General features: G+C 39.3%; 1 protein-coding gene across 1 annotated transcript in view; it reads right to left on the reverse strand.

Moving 5' to 3' along the window:
* Positions 1 to 265: 265 nt before the first annotated feature.
* The window catches only part of LOC115630544, a 51,612-nt gene continuing 25,185 nt past the window's right edge, over positions 266 to 26,692 (reverse strand). Inside the window, exons 4-13 of the mRNA XM_030527157.1 lie at positions 19,243 to 19,375; positions 18,340 to 18,483; positions 17,813 to 18,013; positions 15,804 to 15,872; positions 14,666 to 14,775; positions 14,392 to 14,606; positions 12,856 to 12,994; positions 12,657 to 12,762; positions 12,425 to 12,587; positions 266 to 1,598 (exon numbers count right to left, since the gene is read on the reverse strand). Of these exons, the coding sequence (XP_030383017.1) occupies positions 316 to 1,598; positions 12,425 to 12,587; positions 12,657 to 12,762; positions 12,856 to 12,994; positions 14,392 to 14,606; positions 14,666 to 14,775; positions 15,804 to 15,872; positions 17,813 to 18,013; positions 18,340 to 18,483; positions 19,243 to 19,375 (2,563 nt within the window). The 3' untranslated portion in view covers positions 266 to 315. The remainder of the gene's footprint in view (positions 1,599 to 12,424; positions 12,588 to 12,656; positions 12,763 to 12,855; positions 12,995 to 14,391; positions 14,607 to 14,665; positions 14,776 to 15,803; positions 15,873 to 17,812; positions 18,014 to 18,339; positions 18,484 to 19,242; positions 19,376 to 26,692) is intronic.

Here is a 26,692-nt window from a genome sequence, read left to right on the forward strand (position 1 = left end):
TTGCAAATTATTTCTGCTATTGTCAATTTGTTTTATATAAACACAATGTTCATTGAAATCAGGTGTTTTAGGCTCATTAGCGGAAGCATCAAAGCTAATCCTAAGTAATTAGCATAAATTCTACAAACATACATACAAATATATCTAAATAAGTGCTAAGCGTATAACAATACAATTCAATTTTCATTAAAGTCTTTTGTAATAAAACTTGCATCAAATATAACCTTTGGCAATCAATCCGTTAATCAATTAAACTAATCTCGTGTTAAGCTACTAAGCTTGGCTTTTATTTTAAGTTTACTTGTATGTTTTTACTTACACAGAAACCTCCTTGGTATATTTGGAGCGATCGTTAAGATCAAGCACCAGCTTATCGGGCCGTTTCGGTCGTGCGCTTGAGGCTGGCGTGGCGCCGGGAGTTGTCCCGCTGCTGTTATTCGTCTTGTCCGTTTGGCTAGTGGAGTTATTCGATGTTTGGGAAACATTGCCCAGAGATTGGGTGGCGATCTCACTCGGCCCTGGAACTAACTGTGTGGGCTCAATCGACGTCGCACGGATGCTTGCCCTGTCACTATAAACACTTTCATTGTCTTCATTGCCGTCCGCGTCCCTGAGCTCGGCGGTGCCTGTCGTTGTGGTCTTATAGAGGCTGATGTCGTCAGTGGAGCGTGTGGCTTTTGTGGCTGCCACATGACTGCGCGTTTGACTCATCTGTGTGCCCACCGTTGGTAATGTTTGCGTCGAGCTGCCTCGAGCTGTGCCATCGCTAAGCCTATACTTATTTCTACAGTTATCACAAATTTGATACGAAATGCTGACCTCAGCCTCCAGCATATTCCGAGCGCCACGCTTACAGCTGGCCGGAGGCGTATTGGTTGCAGCCGTTCTCACTGCCGGTCGTCGGCGTTGTGCTTGGGCCAGCTGGTCACTAGACACTGTCGTAACTGCCGCCACTGTGGAGGTAGTGGCCTGCAGCATATCCAGATCGTCGGACTGTGAGCACATGCAGTCCAGTTTGATGTTGGCAAAGCTAATACTGCCCTCCTGTTGTGGCGAGCCCAGTTGCTCGCAGGCAGTGCGCGGTGCGCAGCAGTAGTAATGCTCTTTGGATGCATCCAGGCAGCGACTGCAGATAATGTGCCCATCGGCAGAGCGTCGGAGCAGCTGTTCGCGAAAATCGTCGCCACTAAGGTCTGTGTTGATGGCGCGCTCTTCATAGGCAGCAGAGGGCGGTGTCGACGATGGTGGCGTCTCCAGCACCATGGTTGGTATACTGGTGCGTGCGGCACGTGCTCCGTTGCTGGTGCTGTTGTTGTTGTGCGATTGCGGCTGAATTTGCTGGTTGTACTTTTGCATTTCAGCGTTCAGGGCCAACAAGGGTAGAGCTCCTTGACGAAGCGTCGAAGTGTTGGCACTTGTTGCGTGTGTGGCAGCTGCGGCTACCATCATCATGCCGCCGGGAGTTTTCAGACCATCCAGCAGACTCGATATGGTCATAACAGCAACGCCCTTGGGCGGAGCCATCTCTTGGATGCGCTGCAGCTGTATGCTCAGCTGTCGAATCTCCTCCAGAGCTTCTTGGTCAGACAGTTTGTTCTCTGTAAAGGCATGGGATAGCGCTATTGTGGGTTCGTGAATACTTCAAGCTACTGTTCTCTGTCAATTACAACAACGCAAAAAAGTGCTGCATTTACATGCTAAACAAAACTTTCAACTCTGAAAAAGTTGCCTCGTTTTCCGGGAACTTTTTCACTAACGCAAAACTTGTGCCGGCGACCAACAATAACATCAACAACAACAACAACAACATAAATAAAAAAACCATGTCAAAAGTTGTTGGCATCGGTAATGCTTCACCAGAAAATTTTAAATGAGTAATGCTGTAACCACGGCCTTCTCCCCTACACCTCCACCATCGTCTTAATATGTCTGCAAGTCGCATGCAAACAAGAAGCGCGTTTGTTTTTTGGCCATCGCGTTGTGGGATAATGCGGGCGATGTGGGTCGTGGCATGGTAGGATGGCGTTGGCCGGCTTGTTTAAGTGACTTTAGTTGTAGATGTTGCTGTTGGCGCTGCCACCGCAGCCGCCTTTTTTGTTCCCATGTTGTTGCGGTTGTTGTTGGTTGTTGTGGCTTGTTTTTTCGGAAGACATCCGTGTGTGTACTTGTGTGTGGCTAGTGAACATGATAAATGGATGCCATGATGCCGCTCAATTCAAGCGAAAGCCTGTCAGAGTGATTTAAGTGGGTGAGACTCAATGTAACACGACTTTCAAATGGAACCGCGCTAAAAAACTTTTAAAAATTTAGATTTATAGCCTTGAAATTAAGCTCACAGACGGCAGCGGCAACCAAAAATTGAATTTATTATGTGCGCCCCCCCCCCCCCCCCCCCCCAAAAAAAAACGAAGGCTACTCTTTTATTCCAGCAACTTTTTTAAATTCAACCACACACGGCCACACGCACACCCACACAATGAGTGAGTAACGACTGTGTGTGTGTGATTGTCCGCAGACATCGGGACTTTCAAGCTAGACTCCGCTGCTTCTTGACTGTTTAATTTAAATATGCAAATAGAAGCCGCTTATAATACACACGCCAAAGCAGAACAAAAAAATGTACATACAAGTATACTCGCATACACACACACACAATAAAAAGCGCACGACAAAAGTGTAGGCGGAGCAAAAAAAGAACATCAGAGAGAGGAAAAAAGAAAACAGAATGGAAGAAAAAATTGCAAATTTAACGCACAATTTACGCAAGGCCAAATGGCGGCCACAAATGTTGAAGGCATTTGGCAACAACGACCGGGCACGTAATACGAAATAAAAATAATAAAAAATTAAATAAAAAGCGGCACTCGGGCCCAACTCTTAGAAATTCGCCATAAAGCATTAAAACATAAAGCGCGCCGCTTGCGATAAACTTTGACTGCAAACCAAATTAAAAAGGCAAGCGCCAAGCAGCTTAAAATACACATAATAAAACAATGCTAAGTCAAGAGGCTATGTATATGATTAAAATTATGGCTTTACGGTAGCAATGAAACCGGTTAAGGCGCAAAGAACAAGAGTTGGCCCTGAATGGCTTGAGCCTCGTTCGAGGTAAAATGAAGGTATAGCTCGGAAGTTTTTTGTAGGGCACTACTTTGTTATGCAGTTGACTTGCCTCACTTTTTTCTATAGACCAGCCATTCTTCTGTGCTTATTTGTTTATGCCGACATAAGCCAAGATAAACAGATATGGCAGCCTCCTTTTGAAAAAGTTACTAACGGAAGTTCGGGCTTTGTTAAAGCACGCACACAGACATACACAACTGAATAAAGTTTACCACCACAAACGCAAACGGAAATTGTTAAACCATACACATTACGCACTGACAGAAATGTATGTGTGTGTGTATGCGTGTAAGTTAATAATAACAACACTAAAAGTACTCTGGTCAACGCTCCGATTCGGTTACACCAGCTTGCACTGCAGAATCAGCGTCTCGTCGGCTTCCGCCACATGCCAAGCCAGCGCAGTTGCAACATAAAATTCACTGTAAGTCAAATTGTGCTGACATGGCCAAGTTTCTTCAACGTGAGGTTCGCTGCATCGCCGACTGACGGGAAGCGCCGCTGCCAGCGTCACTGAAGGCGTCCACAGCTAGCGTAGGGCTAAACTTAAGTTTATAAATTTAGTCTTAAATTTGTATCCAAACTGAAAGGTCTTAATTGACCGATGAATAAATATAATTTTTTCCAATAATTAAACATTGTGAAATTTAACTGGCGCCCGAGCAGGGACCAACGACGCGCGATAGAACAAAAAGTTTTCTAAGTGTGCGGTCGGACAACATAGCAAAAAGTCTATACGTCGCGACCAATTCGTTGGCAAAGAAAAAAACTATTCGGTTCGAATAAGACTCCCGCACAAAATCGCGGTCGACCAATAGTGCGGAACTTAATTGTTCAAATAAAATTTAATCAGTGGTCCACACATCCTGTCAGGCTCGCCCGCAGGATAACTTGCAAGCAGTACGCATCGCAGGAGCCCTAGTAGGAATCTGGAGAGACCAAAAAGGATGACATCCGGATCGTCGGCAAGAGTGGCCACAACAACACTCCTAATGTAAGCTAGTGAATAAGTTAACACAAAAACGAAAATTTGCAACCAAAAACATTAAATAAGCAAACATAAAAACAAAAATTTTAAATAAAAAACGAAAAAAGAATTATAAACAAAACCTTAAGCTAAGTGAATAGTACAAGGTGATTGAATAAAACAGTGTAAAACGATCAAATACTACGTCTTAACTGCGTTGACAAAGGAAATTTATTTCCTTCGAGCAGTATAATATAACCCAATCCTGCGAATCCTTAAAGGACCCTCCAGGGTAAAAGGGTAAAACCAGCTACTTGGTTTTCAACAAGTTTTCATAAATAAATACGAACCTTTTACAAATAAATTATAAATAAAACCTCGAAAAAATCCCTTGTAAAGTAAGAAGAAATAATAAGTGACAATTGTTGCCCAATATTTTCACACACACACACACGAATTTGAAATCCAAAGCCACAAATAAAATAAAGGCAAATAAAATACCACACAAACACACACACTCACGTCAAATAACAAATACAGGGGGCAACATTGTCAAAACAACGAAGAAAAATATTAGTGCATTGATAAAGTTGGCATTTAGTCCTACCATTTCACACTTTGGATTTTACATCTGCATGTTATATTTCATTATTTTTAAACGTTCAATACATTTGCTTTAATTTTCATATTTATATTCTTATACCTTTGTATTTTTGCATTTTGACATTTTGTATTTCTATTTTTGATACACTGACATTTCTATTAACTACGACACCAAATTTCCCGAATAAGCTATATGGCAAATCAAGATAATTTAATTAGACCAGCCGTTATTGATTTAGACGAACAAATACAAGAAGGGGAGCGACAACTAAGATCGCAGCAACGACAGTTACAGAGACAGTTAGAATTTCAACAACAGAGAAATATGGAGGAACAGCAAGCACTGCTAGCCCTTATTACAGACTCCGCCACGCGAGTAATTAACGAACAAGTGCCAGCTCTAGTTAGAGAAATAGTCAACCCAAGTCAGAATTTCTTAAATGAACCAGATCAAGAGATTAGGCCAGAACATCGGGCAAACTTGGCTGACTTAGATAGAGTGCCAGACGTGGTGAAGTGTCTTCGCGAATTCTCAGGAGATCCCTCTCAATTTAACTCATGGAAAAAGGGAGTAGACAGGATATTAGAGAACTATGAGTCCCAACGGGGCACCCCAAAATATTTTGGCATCTTGCATACCATACGCAACAAAATAATTGGCAATGCCGACATAGCCTTGGAATCATACAATGTTCCATTAAATTGGGGTGCCATGTCGAAGTGCTTAACACTGCACTATGCGGACAAACGTGACTTGAGTACGTTAGAATATCAGATGACAACGATAGTTCAGACCAACAACCAAACAGTGGAGGAATTCCACCAAGCGGTCTACAAACACCTGTCTCTGATTTTAAATAAAATTGGTTGCATGGAATTGTCACGGGAATCAGAACAATTAATGACTAAACTTTATCGAGATAAAGCTTTAGATACATTTGTTCGGGGTCTTAGAGGCGACCTCCCACGTCTGCTGGGCATGAAGGAACCAGCTGACCTGCCACAAGCCCTGCACTTGTGCCTGAAAATTGAGAATCAGACCTTCAGGTCTAACCACGCAGCCACTAGGGCACAGCCCATCGGTTTCCGACCATTAGGACAGAAACCAATTCCAATGCCCAGACAAACAATTACACCAAGTAATTCAGTTAACCACCAACAATCAATCAACTTCCGTCAACAGCCAACCCACTTTCGTCAAGAACCACAATGGGGGCAACAACTCCATAGAAATTTCCAAAATTATCCAAACCTCCACCAACGTGACAGACATATTTACCAACAACAACCAATTGCCCCACCTCGCCCTTCGGCACCAAAACCGCTGCCACGCCCAGAACCTATGGACGTGGATCCCAGCATCCGAACTAGACAAATCAACTACATGAACCGACCAAATTTCGAGACTGGTAAGCGACCTTTAAGTAATATGCTGCCAGCAGACAAAAGACAAAGGAATTTCAATATCGAAAGCAACGAAAACGAAACGAACGGCACGGACAACACAGTGACAGACTATGAACAAACAATCGACAATTACGAAACGACCGACGAACCTGGGGAAACATTAGAAGAATACCAGGAACGATTCAATTACGACTACAGTACTGATACACCACAAGTTGAATATGCCGACGTACATTTTTTTAGAGTAGAAAGCTCCTCTCTACCTTACTTTGAAGCAAGAGTGAGGGGCGGACAAACTTTGAAAATTCTCATTGACACCGGCTCCAACCGCAATTATATCAAACCAACCCTAGTTTCAAACCCAATCCCAAATAATAAACCTTTCGAAGCCATATCAGTGGGTGGCAATATAAAAGTCACACACCATAAAATTGCGAACTTATTTAACATGTCCGCTGTCCCAATTAAGTTTTTCCTACTGCCCACTCTGAAATCATTCGATGCCATTCTAGGCAATGACAGTCTGAAGGAATTAAAAACAATAATCTACACTGACAAAAATTTTATGTTAGTTAATAACCAAGTAACCATTCCAATAAAACAAAAAAAAATAGAAGCGGTAAACAATATAAGCCCACGAACAGACCATTTGACCGAAGAACAGAAAACAACACTACATAATTTGTTCAAGAAATATTCACAATTATTTGCAAAACCGGAGGAAAAACTCACTTACACTACTAACGTAACTGCAGAAATACGAACAAATTCAGAAACCCCAGTCTATTCCAAATTCTATCAGTACCCGATGTCCCTTAAGGACGAAGTCAATAAGCAAATATCCCAACTATTAGAAGACGTATTATTCGACCTTCTAGGTCCCCGTATAACTCACCCGTGTGGGTAGTACCAAAAAAAATGGACGCCTCAAAGGAAAAAAAATACAGAGTAGTAATCGACTATAGGAAGCTAAACAAAGTCACAGTGGCCGACAGATACCCTATTCCCGAAATAAACGAGGTTCTTTCTCAGTTGGGTAACAACAAGTTTTTTTCGGTGCTTGACCTTAAAAGCGGGTTCCATCAAATAAAATTAAAAGAGTCCGATATTGAAAAGACGGCGTTCTCAATAAACAATGCGAAATATGAGTTCACACGACTACCCTTTGGGCTAAAAAATGCCCCTTCTATCTTCCAACGCGCTTTGGACGACATCCTACGCGAGCACATAGGTAGAATTTGCTACATTTATATAGATGACATCGTAATCTTCAGTAAAGACGAAAAATCCCATTTTATGAATATCAGAACAATATTCGAAACTTTACAAAGGGCCAATATAAAATGCCAATTGGACAAATGCGAGTTTCTCAAATCCAAGGTAGAATTTTTAGGCTTCGTCATTTCCGACAAAGGAGTGGAGACCAACCCAGAAAAAGTTTTGGCAATAGCCAAATACCCATGTCCGAAAACAGTCCGAGAACTGAGAGCCTTTCTAGGTCTCTCAGGTTACTACAGAAGATTCATCAGAGATTACGCAAAGTTGGCCAAGCCCCTAACTTCTATGCTGAGAGGTGTGGATGGACACGTTAACAAAAAAACCTCTCAGACAAAGGCAATCAATTTCAACCAAGAGGCAACAGAGGCATTTCGCAAAATAAAAAATTCTCTTATATCCAACGAAGTAGTCTTGAAGTACCCCGACTTTAGTAAAGAATTTCATCTCACCACAGATGCTTCCAATTTCGCAATAGGCGCTGTTTTATCCCAGAATAATCAGCCAATATCCTTTATTTCTAGAACACTCTCAAAGGCAGAAGAAAACTATGCAGCTGACGAGAAAGAAATGTTAGCCATAGTTTGGGCCCTTAAAGCCTTGCGAAATTATCTATATGGCAGAGCCAAAGTAAAAATCTTCACGGACCATCAGCCTCTTACCCATTCACTAAGTAGTTGGAATGGTAATCCCAGAATTAAAAGATGGAAGGCACTTTTAGAAGAGTACGACTACGAATTACTCTACAAACCCGGAAGAGATAATGTCGTGGCAGATGCTCTGTCCCGCATAACGAACCCCATTGAATTAAACTCAGTTAGCACCCAGCATAGCGACGAGAGTTCTAGCCACAACCTAATACCTAGCATGGAGGTGCCCATCAACGTTTTTAGAAATCAAATATTCCTTCATAAAGCAGATTCTTCCGAGTACAAATTTAGCATACCCTTTCCGACATTTCACAGGCATGACATTTACCGCCAGACATATGACAACGACGAACTAAAGACGCTTTTAAAAAAATATCTTAATCCCTCGGTTATTAACGGAATTTATACAACAGAAGATGTAATGGGCAAAGTTCAGGAGATTTATCCAGATAATTTTGGTAATTACAAGGTTAGATTTACCCAAAGAATGGTAAAAGATTTGACAAGCGAGGCACAACAGGAGGAAGAAATTATAAAAACACATTTCCGTGCTCATCGCAACGCGCTAGAAAATAAAATCCAACTGTCCGAACGATTCTACTTCCCAAAGATGAAGCAAAAGATAGAGAGTTTGGTTAAACAATGCGTAACCTGTAAAGAACAAAAATACGATAGGCATCCAACAAATCCAAAATTGAAAGAAACTCCGATTCCAGAATACCCCGGCCACATTGTCCATATAGATATCTACTCGACAGAGGGGAAATTAGTTTTGACTGCCATTGATAAGTTTTCAAAGCTGGCACAGGGAAGGATTATAAAGTCAAAATCTATTGAAGACATAAAAACCCCACTAAGAGATTTAATTTTTTATTTTGGTGTCCCTAAATACCTTGTCATGGACAATGAAAAATCACTGAATTCTGCTTCAATTAAGTTTATGCTCGTTGATCAGCTTAAAATCGAAATTTTTACAGTCCCACCTTATAAGAGCACAGTTAATGGACAGATTGAGAGATTCCACTCTACACTGTCAGAAATAATGCGGGTTGTGAGAAAAGACAAAATTCACAGAACATTCGAAGAACTTGTTGACAGAGCCATCTACGAGTATAACTACACCTTTCATTCCGTTACAAAAAAACGACCACTAGAAGTGTTTTTTGGAAGAATAATAACTACTGACCCAGAACTATACGAAAAGACCAGACTGGACGAAATAGACCGACTTAAACAAAAACAGAGCACTGACCTAGCATACCACAACAGGAGTAGGAAATCCCTAAAGACATACCAACCCGGTGACGAAATATTCGTGAAAGTCAACACTAGGTTAGGGTCGAAATTATCAGCAAGATTCAGGAAAGAGATTGTACACGAAAATAACGACACAACAATCACCACAAAAACAGGCAAGATAGTACACAAGAGTAACATCAAAAACACTTAATTACAGGTGGTTGTCATGGACAACAACTGGGACGTACGGAGTCGACATAACGAACTACACAGACGCGCAAACTGCAACAATATACCTAGGACTAGGCAAAATACGTACCGCAACGACCAGAATTATTCACGTCCTCGATCTCGATCAGATGGAGAAAGCATTGGACACCATCAGATTTCACACAGAACAAGGGCTAAAATTTAGCAGCCTCTACCATACTCTGCACCACGAAATAAACCAAACCTATTCGATCCTCTACACCATAACCTCCACTTTTAATAAAAGAACCACCAGAGCCATAGATATGATAGGAACTGCATGGAAGTACGTGGCAGGAAGCCCTGACCACGACGATTTTATTAAATTGGAAGAACACATTAATAAAATAGTTTCAAACAATAACAAACAAATAATTATAAATAACCAACTAGAACAAAGACTAAATAGCTTGACTAGAATAACTAATAGTTTGACAAACACCATAAAAAGGGATGACGAATTTAATCATGATATTGCCATTAGCCTCCAAAACCAGATAAGATTAATCAAAGAAGAAGTTATTAATATTAAATACGCCATACAATGGGCAAAACTGAACATAATAAACACCTTTCTACTCGGTGAAAAGGAAATACATGAAATAGACAACATTTTTAAAATAGGAAATATGCCTTCTTTATCAGTCGAAGAGATGTTAGAATTCTCAGACGTATCAATTTTACATAATAAAACTGTACTACTATATGTGGTGAAAATACCAAATTTGGAAGAAATAGATTATGAAAATATTTTAATCAAACCAATAATAAAAAACAACACAATTGTCAACACCCAATTTGGGGAAATTTTTTCGAACAAAGAAAATATGTACGGGATCATAAAGAATTGCAGGAGTTATAATAATATAAAAATTTGTCATAAGAATGAAATTGTAAACCTTAGAAATAACACTTGTTTGCCTAGGCTCCTAAAAGGAGAGAAATCGCTGTGTGAATTCAGTAACGCCGACCACATCGACAAAATTGAAGAAATCAGCAGCGGACTCATTATGCTCAACGACTTCAACGGGATTCTGACCTTTCGGCAAAACAACACAAGGAACCTGGCCGGATCTTACCTTATTAACTTCGGGAATGAATCCATCACAATTGACAACAGAGTGTTCACCAACCTAGAAACCACAGTACTAAAAACGGGCTCCCCAGTAATCCAAATCACCCCAGAGGAAACCAAGCGACTTAGAATATTGTCTCTGGAAGCTCTAGAATCTTTACACATCGACAACACCGAGCAGCTGAATAAACTACGCATAGCAGCTCACAGCTCATGGGTCTTCACTGTCATCTGCATTGTGGTAATACTCATCAGTATATTCTACCTCAACAAGAAGAAACAGCAAAAGATAATACTGCAAATGGCTCCTCAACCTCAACTCAAAGCGATACAAGACCTACAGCCACAAAGAAATGACCAACTACATTTCAACAATATACCATTCTTTTGATGCTATTTGGAGAAGACGAAACCGCTTGAGGACAAGCGTCAATTAAAGGGGGAGGAGTTAATAATAACAACACTAAAAGTACTCTGGTCAACGCTCCGATTCGGTTACACCAGCTTGCACTGCAGAATCAGCGTCTCGTCGGCTTCCGCCACATGCCAAGCCAGCGCAGTTGCAACATAAAATTCACTGTAAGTCAAATTGTGCTGACATGGCCAAGTTTCTTCAACGTGAGGTTCGCTGCATCGCCGACTGACGGGAAGCGCCGCTGCCAGCGTCACTGAAGGCGTCCACAGCTAGCGTAGGGCTAAACTTAAGTTTATAAATTTAGTCTTAAATTTGTATCCAAACTGAAAGGTCTTAATTGACCGATGAATAAATATAATTTTTTCCAATAATTAAACATTGTGAAATTTAACTTGTACAGGGTACAGGGTACACATAAATCAACGCAGACAGAGTTGACAAAAGATACGGTTAGAGGAGTACATAAATAGCAACAAACGACATTGCTGTCTTATTTTCCACAGATCCAGCAAATATCCTGCGTAGGCAATGGGGTCGTAGGGGACGATAATCTGACGCCACTTAAGAGACATGTCCCACATTTTTTAAATAATAGGTAATAAATATATACAGCAGCCTCCTGCAGGGTCACCAATAAAATCATACACAGATACAGCGACAGCTTAATCTAAGCATTAGTAATATCTTATGAGGGAAAAATAATACTGGCTTTACTGAGCTCCTACACAAATATTTGTTTAAATAAAATTTTAAATTTCGTTTTAATAGAATCATACAACAACAATAAAATGCTTTCAAAAAACAGAAAAAAATCTATTACCCGGGTAATTATATAATGTAGCTTTTCATTAAAGTAATGAGGCTTTTACAAAACATTATTTGACTAGGCGATGTAATGCTACCATAGATAACAAATAAATAAGCCTATTTTGTAGCAAGCTTCCACCAAACTAACAAGTAAAAAAGCTAAATATAAACTCAGTTTTAACTCCTGAAAAAATCATAATACTATAAAAGTTGTTACATTTAATGTACAGCTTTGGAACAACATTTGGCTCTTACTTATATGCTTATTAAGACATGAAGCCGAATACGACTTAAGAAGAAAATGCTCATAATGTTTATAAATAGAAACTGATATTAGCCATCCACCAATCAGTATAATGATTGACAGGATATCCGCCTAGGTATCTTACATACAGAACCATAAACAAAAAGGAAAAAGGCATTTTTTACGATTTGGATTTGAAAAAAAACAAGGTCTGTGTTGGTCTAAACATTTTAAATGCTCATTGGTCAAAAAAAAAAGGCCACCAACCATGGACGGTGAAGACTCTGGCGTACTGAATTGATTTAATGACGACCGGCCGTAAATATAAGTTTAAAGCATTAAATGTAATAGCATTAAATTAGTTGCTCACCTCCTGAAGTAGTGCCCGCAACGGGAACGGTTGATGTTGTCATCGAGCTGGGATTGGCGAAGGTACGCACTTGTGGGCGAAAATTGAATTTTGCACCCGATGCTTTGGCGCCCAGACCAATATTTTCCTGATGCGATTTGCCGCTACGCAGCACAATGTAAACCTGCAATTGGAGGAACAGAAACAGTTGTCAGCATCGAGCTGCAGCAATTGAAGTCGGCGATGGGCTCACCTTGCTACCAAAGATAAGCGCCAAAAGGAGTGTCACTGTGAGCTGAGTATGGGAAAAAAATATGATGTAGAGCAAATCCGGATTGGCAGGCGATTGTAGGAAGAGCCTGAAAAATTGACGCAAATGTGAATGTAATAGCAAAGTAGTTGCAGAAAACAAAAAATGCGTTAATTGAACATTCAGAGGGGCTTTCACTTACATAGACACATTGAGAAAACAAGTCAGCAGGAATTCATTGTATATGGCCATTGATATGAAGCGGCTCTCGTTGAATTCGGACGGTGCTTTGCGCACCATGATGCACAGCCGTACGCCCCAGGCAAGAAATAATACCTCCACTAGAAAGGGACGTATAAAAACATTAGTAAGTACACTAGTTGAATTTTTTTTAAATCTATAGGCACTCGAAATTAAAGTTTAATTAATTTCCCGAGAACTACTTGAGAGTCGCGCGTGTGCATGTATGTTTAAACGAACATGCTATTTAATTGGTCGAATATGCTTATAGAGAGCACCATAGCTTAGGAAGAAAAATTTAATCAATCTAAATATAATTTACATCTAGAATATATGAATATGAAAGCTAAAAAGTCATAAGCTATCTCTCTGTACTATACATGTCACACTTTTTTTCTCAGTATAAGTGCGCCAAAATTAAAATGTACAGCTTCTACTTGTAATATAAAAGTTTGCTACGGGACGATGACAAAAAACAGTTGCACTCTTTGTTGCGCTAAATTAATGCACTTTACGTAGCATACAATTAAAAGTGTTGTAACGCGCTCTACGTGCTCTAGAGCACTATGAAGGCATTTAGAACGCATTTCCATAGTAACTGGCAGTGTTGATGTTGATGCGCGAAAATTGCAATAAAAATGAGTGACTTTAATTAAAATTGCGTGCATTTAAAGGGGATAACCGATTTCCATTTATAAATGATATGAACTAAAAATGTGGATGTGCTATGCTGGACAAAGAAAGTTCCTTTTATTACAGTTCAGCATGTCATTTTAATTCAACAAAAAGTGATTTGTGCATATATCTAACTTCTTCTATATTCCACAATATCAACTTTAATTAATTGTTCATTTCTCACGAATCTTAAATTCAGAATATTTCACATTTTAACAAATTTAGCTGGAAACAATCAATATCGCACTGTCAATGTAGTGTGTGAGAGACAAATCAAAAAGACAAAGCTGTTCTTTGTATTGGTACAAAGAAATGTCATCCACCATGATTGAACAGACATGTATGTGAATTGGGTCAAGTAAAGCTTAATTTCAACATTGTTACGAAATGAACCTTTTCACATTGCTAAGAATATGGCTATACTTTTCTCGGTATTCTATACTCCATCATGCACTCGTATAAATGCATACATATGTATGCAAGTTTTTTCCTTTTTCCACATGCTGCTGATATGGTTTTTAATTTTGTACTTCTTGTTGTTTGGACTTCATGCAAATATTGCATGTGTGTAACATAACAGTCATTGTTATTCGAAATGTCCTTTGTGTGTTTTTATGTGTTTTTTGTGCGTTGCAGGTGCTTCCATTTCATAGCGTGCGTGCGCAATGCAGTGGCTTTTAGGGGCAAGTCCATTGTGTGCTTCAATTTTGGGGCGAATGCATCGCAAATTATTTTCATACGTTGCCTAGCAACGTGTGCCCTGTTGTTGCCTTGCTTCAGAGCTAAACGCGGCCCAACTTTTTGTCAAAGGGCCTTTACTTACTGGATGTGAATGTGTAGTCCCACCAATCGGTTTTGCATAGAAATGCTTTCAGGTCATCGGCAGTGCGGCCCACGACAACGTCCGGAGGAGAGACAAGAGTGCGTACGAGGAGGCAGGTACCGATGGCTCCACAAATGATTCCGAGACGCTTGAGCAAAGCTGCATCTGTTATTTTCACAGCTTTGGCAGAGCGTACACGAAAAATCACCGAAATCCTACACAAATAGAGATTTATTTTCTTTGCGTATTCCAAAGCATACTTTTTTGCGCTTACCGCCAAGTTTTCAGCATTAGAGCACCGTATGTCAAAGAGAAACCGAGCTCACGCAGCCAAATACGCGCAGTGCATGTGTAGAGATTCGGATTTGGATACATGACAATGTTCTGCAAAAAGATAAAAAAGGTTAATGCCAAACTCAAGACAAGCCACATACTCGCAAACAAATCTATTAGAAATTCTCTGACTATTGTTGCAAAACGGTCGCCTAATTCGAATTGCAAATGGGTCACCCTCCCACATACACACACACACACACACACACATACATATATACGTTAAGGCACACATATGGGTATATGCACGATTTTTCTCAGTTGTTGTCTATTTAGCTGCAAATGATGCGCAACTCAAGCACAAGAAATATCAATATAAATATTTAAATATTTTTCTATTCTTCTGCCTTTTTTTTCGTTCAAAATGATATATACAATTTTTATATGTGCTATCTACTATGGCATTAATAAATCAATGTGGGGGCAGCACATTTTTTCACATTATATACGTATGTATAAATATACACTGGATGGAGCAGACTGGGATTAGGTATTAAAAAATCATAAAGCTGTGCACATAAATATGTATATACGTTTTTTAATATATAAATATACATAAAAAGGAAGAGCATACTAATAGCTTCATCTGCATCGACAGCATCATAGTAGTATTGTCCACTGATGAGTGCTGTGGTGGCAATAGCTCAATATTTTATCTACGATTTCTTTGCACTGCCTCTCTTTGGTTACGGATAGGTTTTGTTGTTTCTGTGGCCGACTTGGTTTGGCCAGTCTCGTTTCTCTTTTTAAGTTGTTTATTTGGCCAGAAGGCCATTATTTATTTATTTTTTGTCATGAGTCATAAATCAATCAAATTAAATTGCGTAGAAATTGATTTAAATTGACTGTGGTCACTGATGCGTTTTAAAGTGATTTTGTTTGCATCCTCTCTCTTTTTGAGTTTTGTAAATTCGCTTAAATGCTTAAATGTAAATGCTCTTATGTGGCTTGAGGTTTTTATGAACGGAAATGAAAATCATGTAAGAGGAAAAACTTTCGCAAAGCTTATTCATAGAATATTTTGCAAAACAAAATTAGTTTGGCCTTAACTTTAGCATAACTTTAAGACCATTACATACCGTGCAGTAAATGAAGAAAGCGCCCAGCGCAATGACACGCAACAGAGCTGGACTTGCGGCTCGTACGACCTGAAAAAGTTATGAAGTATGTTACCAAGGCTACAATTTAATTTATTAACTTAATAAAGGTAGATTTAATAAACGACGAACTGTGGTTAATTAACTGTTATCAGCATATGCATGTCAGTATATTTTCTGGATGGAATTAAATGAGAATAAGCTGAGCTAAAAATAAAGACTGCAAGCCCTTTTTAATTAAATAGTAGGCAACCAGTTATGGTTTTGACTTTAAAGTAATTTTTGTCAAACACATTTAAAACTCATAAATAATAATAAATTGATACAAGCTGTTCTACTATTTTTAATTAGTTAAGGTATAAGGGATCGAGTTCTTGCGCATGACTTAAGAAACCCATTCTTGCCAGGGTTACCAAGAAAACTTTTGATTTCTCCTTTCAAATCGATCTTACCATGAATGTATTCGCCTTTACAATAAAAGGAAAGCATTTCAAAAGGACTTTCAGCACTGCAGCAACTCCCGCAGAAAATAAAATACACGGACTCCATACAGTAAAATTATTTCGGCATAAGGGTTTCGGTTTTTAGAAATCAGAGTTTGATCACATTTTTAAAGAGTCCTAAGCCTTTCTATTTAGAGTTATGCAGTTGAATCATTTTATTCAGTAATTCCAAGAAATAACAAATATTTGCATGGAAAAGCTGGTCCTTTGCACTCTGATAGATGATTCAGCACGCATTTCAGTTGTGTTGAAAATCAAATTGAAATCATTTTACTTGCCCAATTGCACACGACAAACTGAAAGTCACAGAAAGGCAGTGACAAGCAAGAACAGATAGATAGACAGACAATGGACAGACAGAAATGTCCGATGGAGTTCCTTGGCATTCAACATCCATACAGCAGTGTGTTTTGTGCCATTTAATTAGTTTGCAGTGTCGCCGTTCTGAGGAAGGACGGACGTGGACACAAATGCGACAAAATCGCATTAGGAATGAAAACAGTTTAGTTAGCTGGCTGCCTTGCGTTGCCTTGTGTCATCCTAAGGGAGGGTGTGGCAACGGAAAGGGCTGACACGCAGCAAAAATGGCAGACATAAACTGGGGAATTGAATAATTCACAATACTTGGGTATATAAGTAAGTTTTTATATTCTGTACTTTTTTTCTGCGCGCCATGGCAAAGTTCAAAATGGTTTTAAATTATACGCCAGAGATGTTTGCGTGCAGTCTGCTGCACAGCTTAGCGTCTGATGCAAACAAAATGGTGGCGATGCGAAGGAAAGGGTCTGAAGAAGTTCATTTAATGAGCGCACAAGTGGCAGCGGGGGTGGCAGACAATGTAGCAGGACGCATGCCGCAATGCAGCCGGAAGTCAGTCGAAATTCGTGCGAATGTTTCCACTTCCGTTTATGCTCGACAATATCCGTTGCCGGCGTGCGCAAACTTTTGGAGACCACAGCAGGATGCGGGGGAAATATATATATATACCTAAATATATATATATGTGTATACTTAGATACACAGAAGCACGTACAAAATTAACTTGCAACTAACAATGCTAAGCTGCTTAACTTCTCAATGACAGCAGCTTAGCTTGAAAATGCTCAGGAGCAAAGGCATTTGACAGTCAGCTGACCAACCATCCAACCAGCCAACCAGCCAACTAGCCAAGCAGTCAACCAGTCAGCATTGTGGAAGTAAAAACACTTGCCCTGCAGCACTGACTCCGCCGACTTTTATATGAAGAAAGTTTTCATTTAATTTCGTAGAACAGCACTGAGGGAGGAAGTAATCAAGGAAGCGAAACGTAAAGTAATTGTATTATTTGGCCAAGAGAAACACTTGAAAATGCAGCTGTGACTGCTACTGGAGTTATTTTTTTCCACTACACGGCTATTTAACTTCATTATCCTGTATGCACGATATGTTGCAGGACATGCATGCATGCGGGTTTTTAGCCCATCACTTATTACATACTTACTTACTTACCTTGACTTGTTGATAGCGGAATGTGAACCAGGCAGCCGGTGGCAGCAGACCGATGACAATGCAGGCGAGAACCAAAATGCTGGTCCGCATTGGCCAATTCAGAGCCGCAATGCAGGGCGAGGCATCCTCACAGGAGTCACAGCCCTCGGCACAGGGCAGGCATTCGTATTCGTTATTGCTGTTGTATGTGGAATTCTTGCCCTGCGGGTATGATAAGGCAAAAATAAGGATGCTTAATGCGAGTGGAGATTGTGGAGCGGCACGTCAAGCAGCGACAATTATTGAAAGCACTTGACTCAGCATTTTGTATTTCATTTCATTTTCTCTTCTTTATTTTCAGACATGCTGCGTTGATTGTTTAATAATGAAATCGGCAAGCTACGCAGTGGCGGACATTGGACCATGATGTAGCCATTTATGGTGGGGCTTGCAAGAATTTTTACAGTCTGCTGATTTGCAATTGTTTTGAACCGAGCAGGCGAACGAACGAGCCCACTCACATTCAACAGCTGCCTTCAAGCACTTACCCGCATCAGTTTCTCATATTCCTCCTCCAGCAGACTGCCATTAAAGAATTTTTGCTGTGAAGCCACATCGGGAAAGTAGAAGCCCTTGCGGCACAGGCACTTGTAGGAGCCGCGTCGAAAACCCAAGCCCATTATGGGTTCGCACTATCGGTAGAGTAAAAGTAAGTATATTTAAAGTTGTTCAAAGAGAAGTAGCTGTACTTGATTTATTTTTCCATACCAACAAAATAAATGAATAAAATGTAGCTTTCGAATTGAATTGCTTTGTTCTACATAATAATTGTAAAGAGTTTATGCGTTAATGTTTTCTACCTTGGGCTACGCAGTTCCCCACTCTTCACTGGCAGCTACAGACTATTAGCTTTATATTTTTATATTTTTTTTCAATAACGAATACATAATGATTAAAAAATGAGTATAGAATTTTTATAAGTACATGGATGCTTTTATGTATAGAAAAACATCTGCGGCTTCAAAAATCTTCCTTTATCTCTCAAATTGGTAGCAATAAGAAGTGGGAATAGTCCAATGATTTCGGCGATCCCATATTTTCAATATTAAAGTGAAATAAATTGCCTTCTCTTTCGTTAGCTAAAATCGTTAAATAACATATTTGTATATTGTCCATTTTAGGTTTGAAATAAATTGTTGCTTTAATCAATTGTTTAATTTAAGTTATGAGTTGAAATTAAATATCTCCCAATGCTCTAGCAATTTACGTGTATGCCTTTTAAGTGTCTCATAAAAAATATGTATGTTTAAGACACTATTGAACTATTTACTGGTTATTGAACTTAACTTAAAATGAACGAAAACTCAATATCGTGGTAAATGTATGTGCGCTGTTCCTTATATTCAGTTGATCCCGTTGTCTGTTATACGAGTACTTAGAAGGAATCTTACCATAGTTGTGCGTTGCTTGCATTTATCCGTTCCAGCAAAGATGTTTAGTGGTCGCTTGGTGCCGGGGGAACTGCGTTGTGGGCATTGATCAATATCGACGCGCCTCAAGTCAATATCAATGCCGGAGGTACCTCTGCGGCAATAGAACAGGGAAAAAGGGAATGTCAGAGGTCACAGATTTATGTTATTAATTTGTCAGTTTAACAATTGGCTGGGCGGCACTTAAATGTAATGTGGCAATTTATAAAATGAATTCAATAAAAACTTCGTAGCGGGCACACGCATATTTATAGATTGGCATGTGGGCCTCGTTTGTTAGGCAGCAGCTTGTAAATAGTTTGCCACTAGCATAGTACAGTGAAATATTCTGAAAATGTATTTTTAATTTTTTTTGTACTTGGTATAAGAATGTCAGAGTTATCCATACTTTTGCCCCTGTTTGGTATTGGTTTAGGTACATTGAACTTTTTATATTTTTATTTTTTGTGTTTTCTGGGTTTTTTCCTCGATTTGAATGTTTTTTGGTAGTAAATCTTAATGTACATCAAATTTTAAATAGCAATTAGGAGTACCTTTAATATACATTATTTTTAATTAACATACAATTATGCTTGTTTAATGGGACAACCTTTTTACTATCTGACGATATCCGACAAGAAATTCATTACAGACAGGTCCGCCTGTAGTTGGCTACAAGAACAGGCAATACCAAAACAAACAATAAATTCTGGCTTTGATTGTCTGTATGGACGTGGGTGCCAGTGTATGTATGTATGTGTGAATGTACGAATGTATTCGAATTGTTCATAAAAAGGCTAAAGGCAGGCAGTACAGCAACTAACAAGAGTCTTATGTTTGCGCTTTTGCGTTGAAAGTGGTAGAAAATAATTTTGTTGTTGTGCCTTGTGCCGTTTCACAAAGACATAAAGCCATGAAAAGGGTGCGCACACTAAGCCGATACACACATATCTATATATATATATATATATATATCTATATATATATATATATACATACACACACTTACATATGGATATGTATATATGTACAGGCATATTGAAATCGTAGACTTTCTTCACGAGACTGCTACGGTCAAGGCGCAACACCCAATTACACGCATATCTAAACACCAGCTTTGAGGAGAGTAGTTGAAGCAGTTCGGGTCTGACAACCTGGGCCTCTATTGTCGAACATATGTAGAAATTTAGGCACAGCCCAAATAAGCCCGCATTCTCACGCAGCTACGTATGCTTGTACTCCTTACTATGCCTGTTTTCATCTTTGTGTGTCAACGGAAAGCCCTTTTTAGCACACACACACACACACATACGCACAAACATCAAATGCGCGCTGGCTTATATCCTCTATAATGCGTGCACATACGAGTATAACCCATATCCTGTTCCATGGCTCGCATGCGCTTGTCAGTTAATATTGACATATCAGTTTGTATTTATTTGATTGTTTCTGACAACTTATTGATTGCAAAGAAAATAAGAAGCGAGGAAGGATGGAAGGAAGGAAGGAGAAGGAAAGGATTTCAAAACTACGCAACGGGAATATAACATTACAATAATGATTATGTTAATTCCCATGCAGTTGATCCCAACACTTTTGTTCGTTTGGCCCCATGACGGGCCAATTTCTTATTTGCCGCTCTTTTATTTGCTGCGGTTTCGATCGGCCCGTCCTCCTATGTGCGTGTGAGTGTGCATGTGTGTGTTTGTGTGTGTGTGTGTTCGTGGGCCATCGCTTGGTGGAGTCAACTAGTAGTTGTTGTTGGTGTTGACAGTTTTGAAGATAATTTGTAAACGGATATTGGAAAATGAGCTTATTGAGTTGGACCGAGCATCAAAACGAATGAGTTTTGCATGGCTACGTGTGTATCACATTTTTCTCTATCTTTCTACTTATCTACTATACTTGTATATATGTAGTATGTCTGGCTGTCGCAGCGCACACATACACAGCCATTGATTTATAAGTTGTTCTTGAAGCCTGTGTACGTGCTAGTTGATATTCGCCTATGCTTTTGGATCAAGGCCAAGAACGATAAAGCTGCTAAGAGCCTTGCAAAGGGCACTTATAAATATTAGATACATTAATATGTATAAGTACTTATAACAGAACCAAATGACGGTCTACTGATTATATCGTATTTTTCGTCGATAATATTGACTAGCGATACATAATAACTACAGTTATGAAAGCCGCTTTAAAAAATAACAATTTTATCGTATTTATCATTTATCAAATCGAACCATTTTTCTTCCATTTTTTAGTAACTTCATTCCTGAGCTTCGCAAATGTATGCCACCGGGCATTTAAACAAGAACGAGTTAAAAGACTTCCTGAATAATGAACAAGAGAAAACGCTACAGTCGAGCAAGCCCGACAGTGTAATACCCTGTACCCAGGTAAACTTCCGTCACTGAGTTATATGCGCCCATAGCAGCAGCAAAAAGAGGAAGAAGAAGAGCGAACTTGTTGCTGCAGTTTGGGGGGGTTGTACTGGCGAGGATTTGTTTTGCTAATAACGTTTCTTAGAATAGACCGAATTGAATAAAATTTTATACAACAGTAGACAATTATATATAAATTATGTGTGCAAAGTTTGGTTTAGGTAGCATTTGAAATGTGCACGCTATTGACGAAATTCTGTAGCGGGGGAAGGGGGGGAAAATTCCAAAAAATAAAATAAACTCGTCCTTTCTCGGACCTAGGAGAATCTGGATGCCAACTTTGGTTATTCTAGCTTTTATAGTTTCTGAGATCCTCGCGTTCATCCAGACGGACGGACAGACGGACAGACGGACGGACGGACGGACATGTCTAGATCGATTTCTCTCGTCATGCTGATTCAGAATATATATACTTTATGGGGTCGGAGATGCTTCCTTCTGTATGTTACATACTTTGCACAAACCTAATATACCCTTTTTACCCTACGGGTACAGGGTATAACAAGAAAGGAATGCTAAAGTCGAGCAGGCTCAACTCTTAAATACCCTGTACCACCCCACAAAAAAGTAATTAAATTAATTAATTAATTAAATTTAATTAATTAACTAAATTAATTTAATTAATTAACTAAATTAAATATAAAATATTCCATGCATGCATACATACATTTACATTTACATCAGAATCGTGCCTTATGCGTGTTTGTGTACTTGTACATATGTATGTATGTGTGCATTGGGCCTGGTTATATGGCTATAACTTTCTTTCCGATCATTCTATCATAATGAGACTTGGTATACGGTTATATAATAACTAACCTAATGTGACTACCAAATTTTAGTTCAAAATTCCAAGAATTACGGAAGTTATAGAAAATCGTTAATAGGGGGGGAGTGGGGGGTGGATCAGAAAAAATGAACAAACTCGTCCTTTCTCGGTCTCAGGAGAATCTGTATACCAAGTTTGGTTATTCTAGCTCTTATACTTTCGGAGATCCTTGCGTTCATACAGACAGACAGACGGACAGACGGACAGACAGACGGACAGACGGACAGACGGACAGACGGACAGACGGACATGGCTATATCGACTCGGCTTGTCATGCTGATCAAGAATATATATACATTGTGGGGTCTACCAAGCCTCCTTCTGTGTGTTCCATGTGCACTCGCACAAAACTAATATACCCTTGTACCCTTTTGGGTACAGGGTATAAAAAGAGTAGTAGGACCCAAGGAGGGGCCATCAAAATTGATTTTGTAATGGAGGAATATAAACTTTTCTTATAGAGCAACACACTGAAATATTTGGAATGTGCTCTTTCAAATGGACAAGTATTCAAATGGATAAAGTTAAAAGAACTTTAATGACCTTGACAATGCTGATTCTTTAGTTAATCAGTCAGTGACTTAACCAGTGGCTATCTGTGCTGTTGTTGCCGCTTGTTATTTGCATTGGGGATTGCCTGTTGATTTTCAATTTTCGGAATATCTACCACACAGCATAACCGATACATAAACACAAATGCGGTTGGTTTTCGGGACTGGTGCATATTTACTGCGAATTTCTTTATGTTACCTCACTCTCACTCTCCCTCTCTCTAATTCTCTTTCTCTCTCTCTCTCCATTTCTCTCTACCGCTGAATATATCGTTTTGCTCCGAGTAAATGTTGATGGGGCTGCGGGCCAAGCTGCGGCATGTGCCAGTGGCATGTGGCATGTGGCAGCGTGCGCTCAGCTGATTAGCATAATTGGTTTTGTGTTGGTCTGTGGCGCTTATGTACGAAATTATTTGAAAATTGTCTAATTAAATGAAATTCGGTTGTTAGCTGCTGTCTGGGCAGCTGCTGGTGAACAACAACAAAAGCTTGGATATACATATATAAACGTACATATAGTATTTATTAAATTTAATGCAAGAGCTTTTAAAACTAAAATATTTGAAGACTTTTCAAGAGATTTTAAACGTGCACTGTTAAATTACATTGAAGCCAAGGAATTTGGCAGTAAATCTCTGCGAAGTTTCAGCACTTTACTGTGTGTTTGAATATATACCTATATACTTGTAAGTCTGTATATGTGGACTATATGTGTATTGTGTTTGCATTCCGTGTATCCATGCCATATGCTGTGCACGTTCTGTGCACGCACGAACAAATACACGCGTAGCGTGCATAAGCGAAATGCATTTTTCCAGCTTAGACACAAGCCAGTTAGTGAACACACACACGTATACACCACTCAAAAACACAAGCACAAGCATACATGTGTTCATGAAGTGTTTACACCACGTATACGCTATTTAAAAATGGCGTCAGCTAATGCTTTGCCAACTTGGTGGTGTTTTTGTCTGTCTGCGGCACCATTGTCGAGTACATAAAGTTTACTACATACTATAGTATCGTGAATATTTTGGTGTTGCCAACAAGCTTCATAAAACGCTGTCAGATTTACCCTTTTACCTCATCGCCTGATACCTCTTACCCCCTCCCATTCCAGCATGCCGCACATACTCGTCACACACGCACCAACAGTTTGCAGTTGAGTTTGTAAACAACGCGTCAGCTTGGCATATTACGCATACGCCATGCGTGCGCTTATTTACTATTTGCTAATGGCGAACTATTTTTGGTCTCGACAAAGTATGCAGCTTGTGTTTATGTACATGAGCTCTAATAAGTTTGGTATTGGTTGCTGGCGGGATGACATTGCCCGAAAATTGTTGTACCAACCAACTTGTTATGCATAGCTCGCAAGCCAACAAGGTCATAGGAAATTTGATGGTAAGAATGCATGAGTGGTTTGTTTGCCTGCGAGCTGTTTTAAAGTCAGGGCAACCACATTAAAGGCGCAATGGTACAGGCGCCTGATTTGTTTAAGTTGTTGACATTTCATTGCTGGCCTTGTTTTTGGCTTGTTATAGATGTCGTCTATATACAAGTGTGTTTATAGCTACTTGATATTGACTTTGACTGAAGGTGGGCGCACCTGTAATGTAAGGGTCTACTTCTGAATCAACATCTGAGACATACCGGTAAAGTAATGAAAGCCAGGGGGCTGGATCATACATATTGATAAATTTTCGTGCAATCATGGCCAGCGGCCTTGGCCCCGTTGCGTGGATCCATGACAAGTGACACTGACATTGGACTTTAACATGCAAACTATGGCAGTGCTCATCAGAAACATAAACTGATTGCCAGAAGGTGGCCAGAGGAAAATATTGATGATGTTCTCCTCTTGCAGTTATTGACAGAGGGAGATTCCGAAACATAACTTTCGAGTTATTTGATACACTGTCCCACACTAAATATTTTGAAGGCAAATTTATAAATTGGATTAAAAATAAAAATTGTATCTTATTAATCTAAAAGCCAAGAACACAAAATATTGGTATGATGGATAACCCAATTGAACCTATATATATGTAGTTCGCATCCCAAGACCATGTAAGAATACAGTTTTTGTTGTAAGCTAAATAACTTTTCAGCTCGTAATAGTGAATGCTACAAGCCTGAAGTCTGGAATAAAATGCAAAGGAATAAGTTCAACTTTTAAAGGGTATATATACTTGTAGTATAGCAAAGAGAATGGTTCATATAGTCGACATAAAAAAAATTTTCAAATACATTTAGTGTCAGCCTCATCAAAAGGATGCTCTTTATGAATATGAGGTTTTCTCTGATATATAGTTCCACAAAACCACTTGCATAAGCTATGAAGTGATTGTATTGTACTTTAAAGAAGGACCAAAAATAGCTGTTGCATAAAGAGAAATGCTAAAAACAAGGAAATTGGCACCTGAAAACGGTAGCAGGAAAAACCACAGAAAACAAAATAATGTTAGTTATGAAGCCCTCTAGCTTGTTCTACTCTAACTCACACTGAATCAATTTGGATCATAAAACAACAGTCATGCCAAAAATATCAAGCAGCTCGGTAAATTGAAATTTAATTTTTTTTTAATCTAACTACGAGTATAGTATAGCGTACAATGCAGCTGACGGAAATTTAAATGCTGCATAAAAGCCAATAACACAAATAGTATGCTGGTACGAACACATTGATCAGAGGTTGCAATATGCATATTTCACAATCATGCATATTCAAAATGTATTCACTGGCTCACTGGCTCGACGAGCGAAACCTCCAACAAGTGACTGTCTAACAAGGCATGCTCACAATGGCAGTCTTATTGCGTGGCATATTTGATATTTCCGTTTCCGTCAGCCTCATTATGCTTTGTGGCCCGGCATGTGTACATTTATGCTATTGTGAGAGTATGAGCATTTCGTATGTGAGCATCTTAAGCCGCTCAGAAACTGTGCAACTGTGGAATATTGCAAAATAAGTCAAAGTAATGCACATTAAGGCCCATAGCTATGCGAACGAGTGACAAACTATACATAAGACTTTAATATTGAAAATTTGTTACACGCTGTGCGGCGTGTACTGTGTGTGTGAGAATTCTGAAATAAAATCTAATAAAATTATTGCCGCAGTAGGCCCGTCAACATAAATGGCAGCTGGGCGTAATAAAACGGCCTTTCTTTGGTCCTTCTTAGTCTGTGCTCAGCGGGATATTAATGTGATTTTCGCTTTGTGCTCCTTTTTGTCGCCTTTCATTTGCAGAGTTGGCTGGCTTGATGTCAAATAAGTTTTAATAAAATTAAATGAAATGCTGAGCATTGTTGTTTATGCATTTTGAATGCAATTAACACACACAAATATACATACATTTGTTCACATACATACTACGACTATAAATGGTATACAGAAGACCACACGCAAACAGCGTTATAAATTAAATCAATTGGCAACTTTCGGCGCAGGCATTTTACTTTAGCTTGGCTGGCCTTCGCCTTTCTGTTCCGCGATGTTCGGACCTAAACAAATTAATTTAATGGTCAGCTTCAACTAATGGGAAACTGATAGCTGCACATTATTAACACGAGTCAACTCGATGCCAGACCAGCCAGTTGAACTT

Source organism: Scaptodrosophila lebanonensis, unplaced genomic scaffold, assembly GCF_003285725.1.
Source record: "Scaptodrosophila lebanonensis strain 11010-0011.00,11010-0021.00 unplaced genomic scaffold, SlebRS2 tig00000001-arrow-pilon, whole genome shotgun sequence".
NCBI classification, from domain to species: Eukaryota; Metazoa; Arthropoda; class Insecta; order Diptera; family Drosophilidae; genus Scaptodrosophila; species Scaptodrosophila lebanonensis.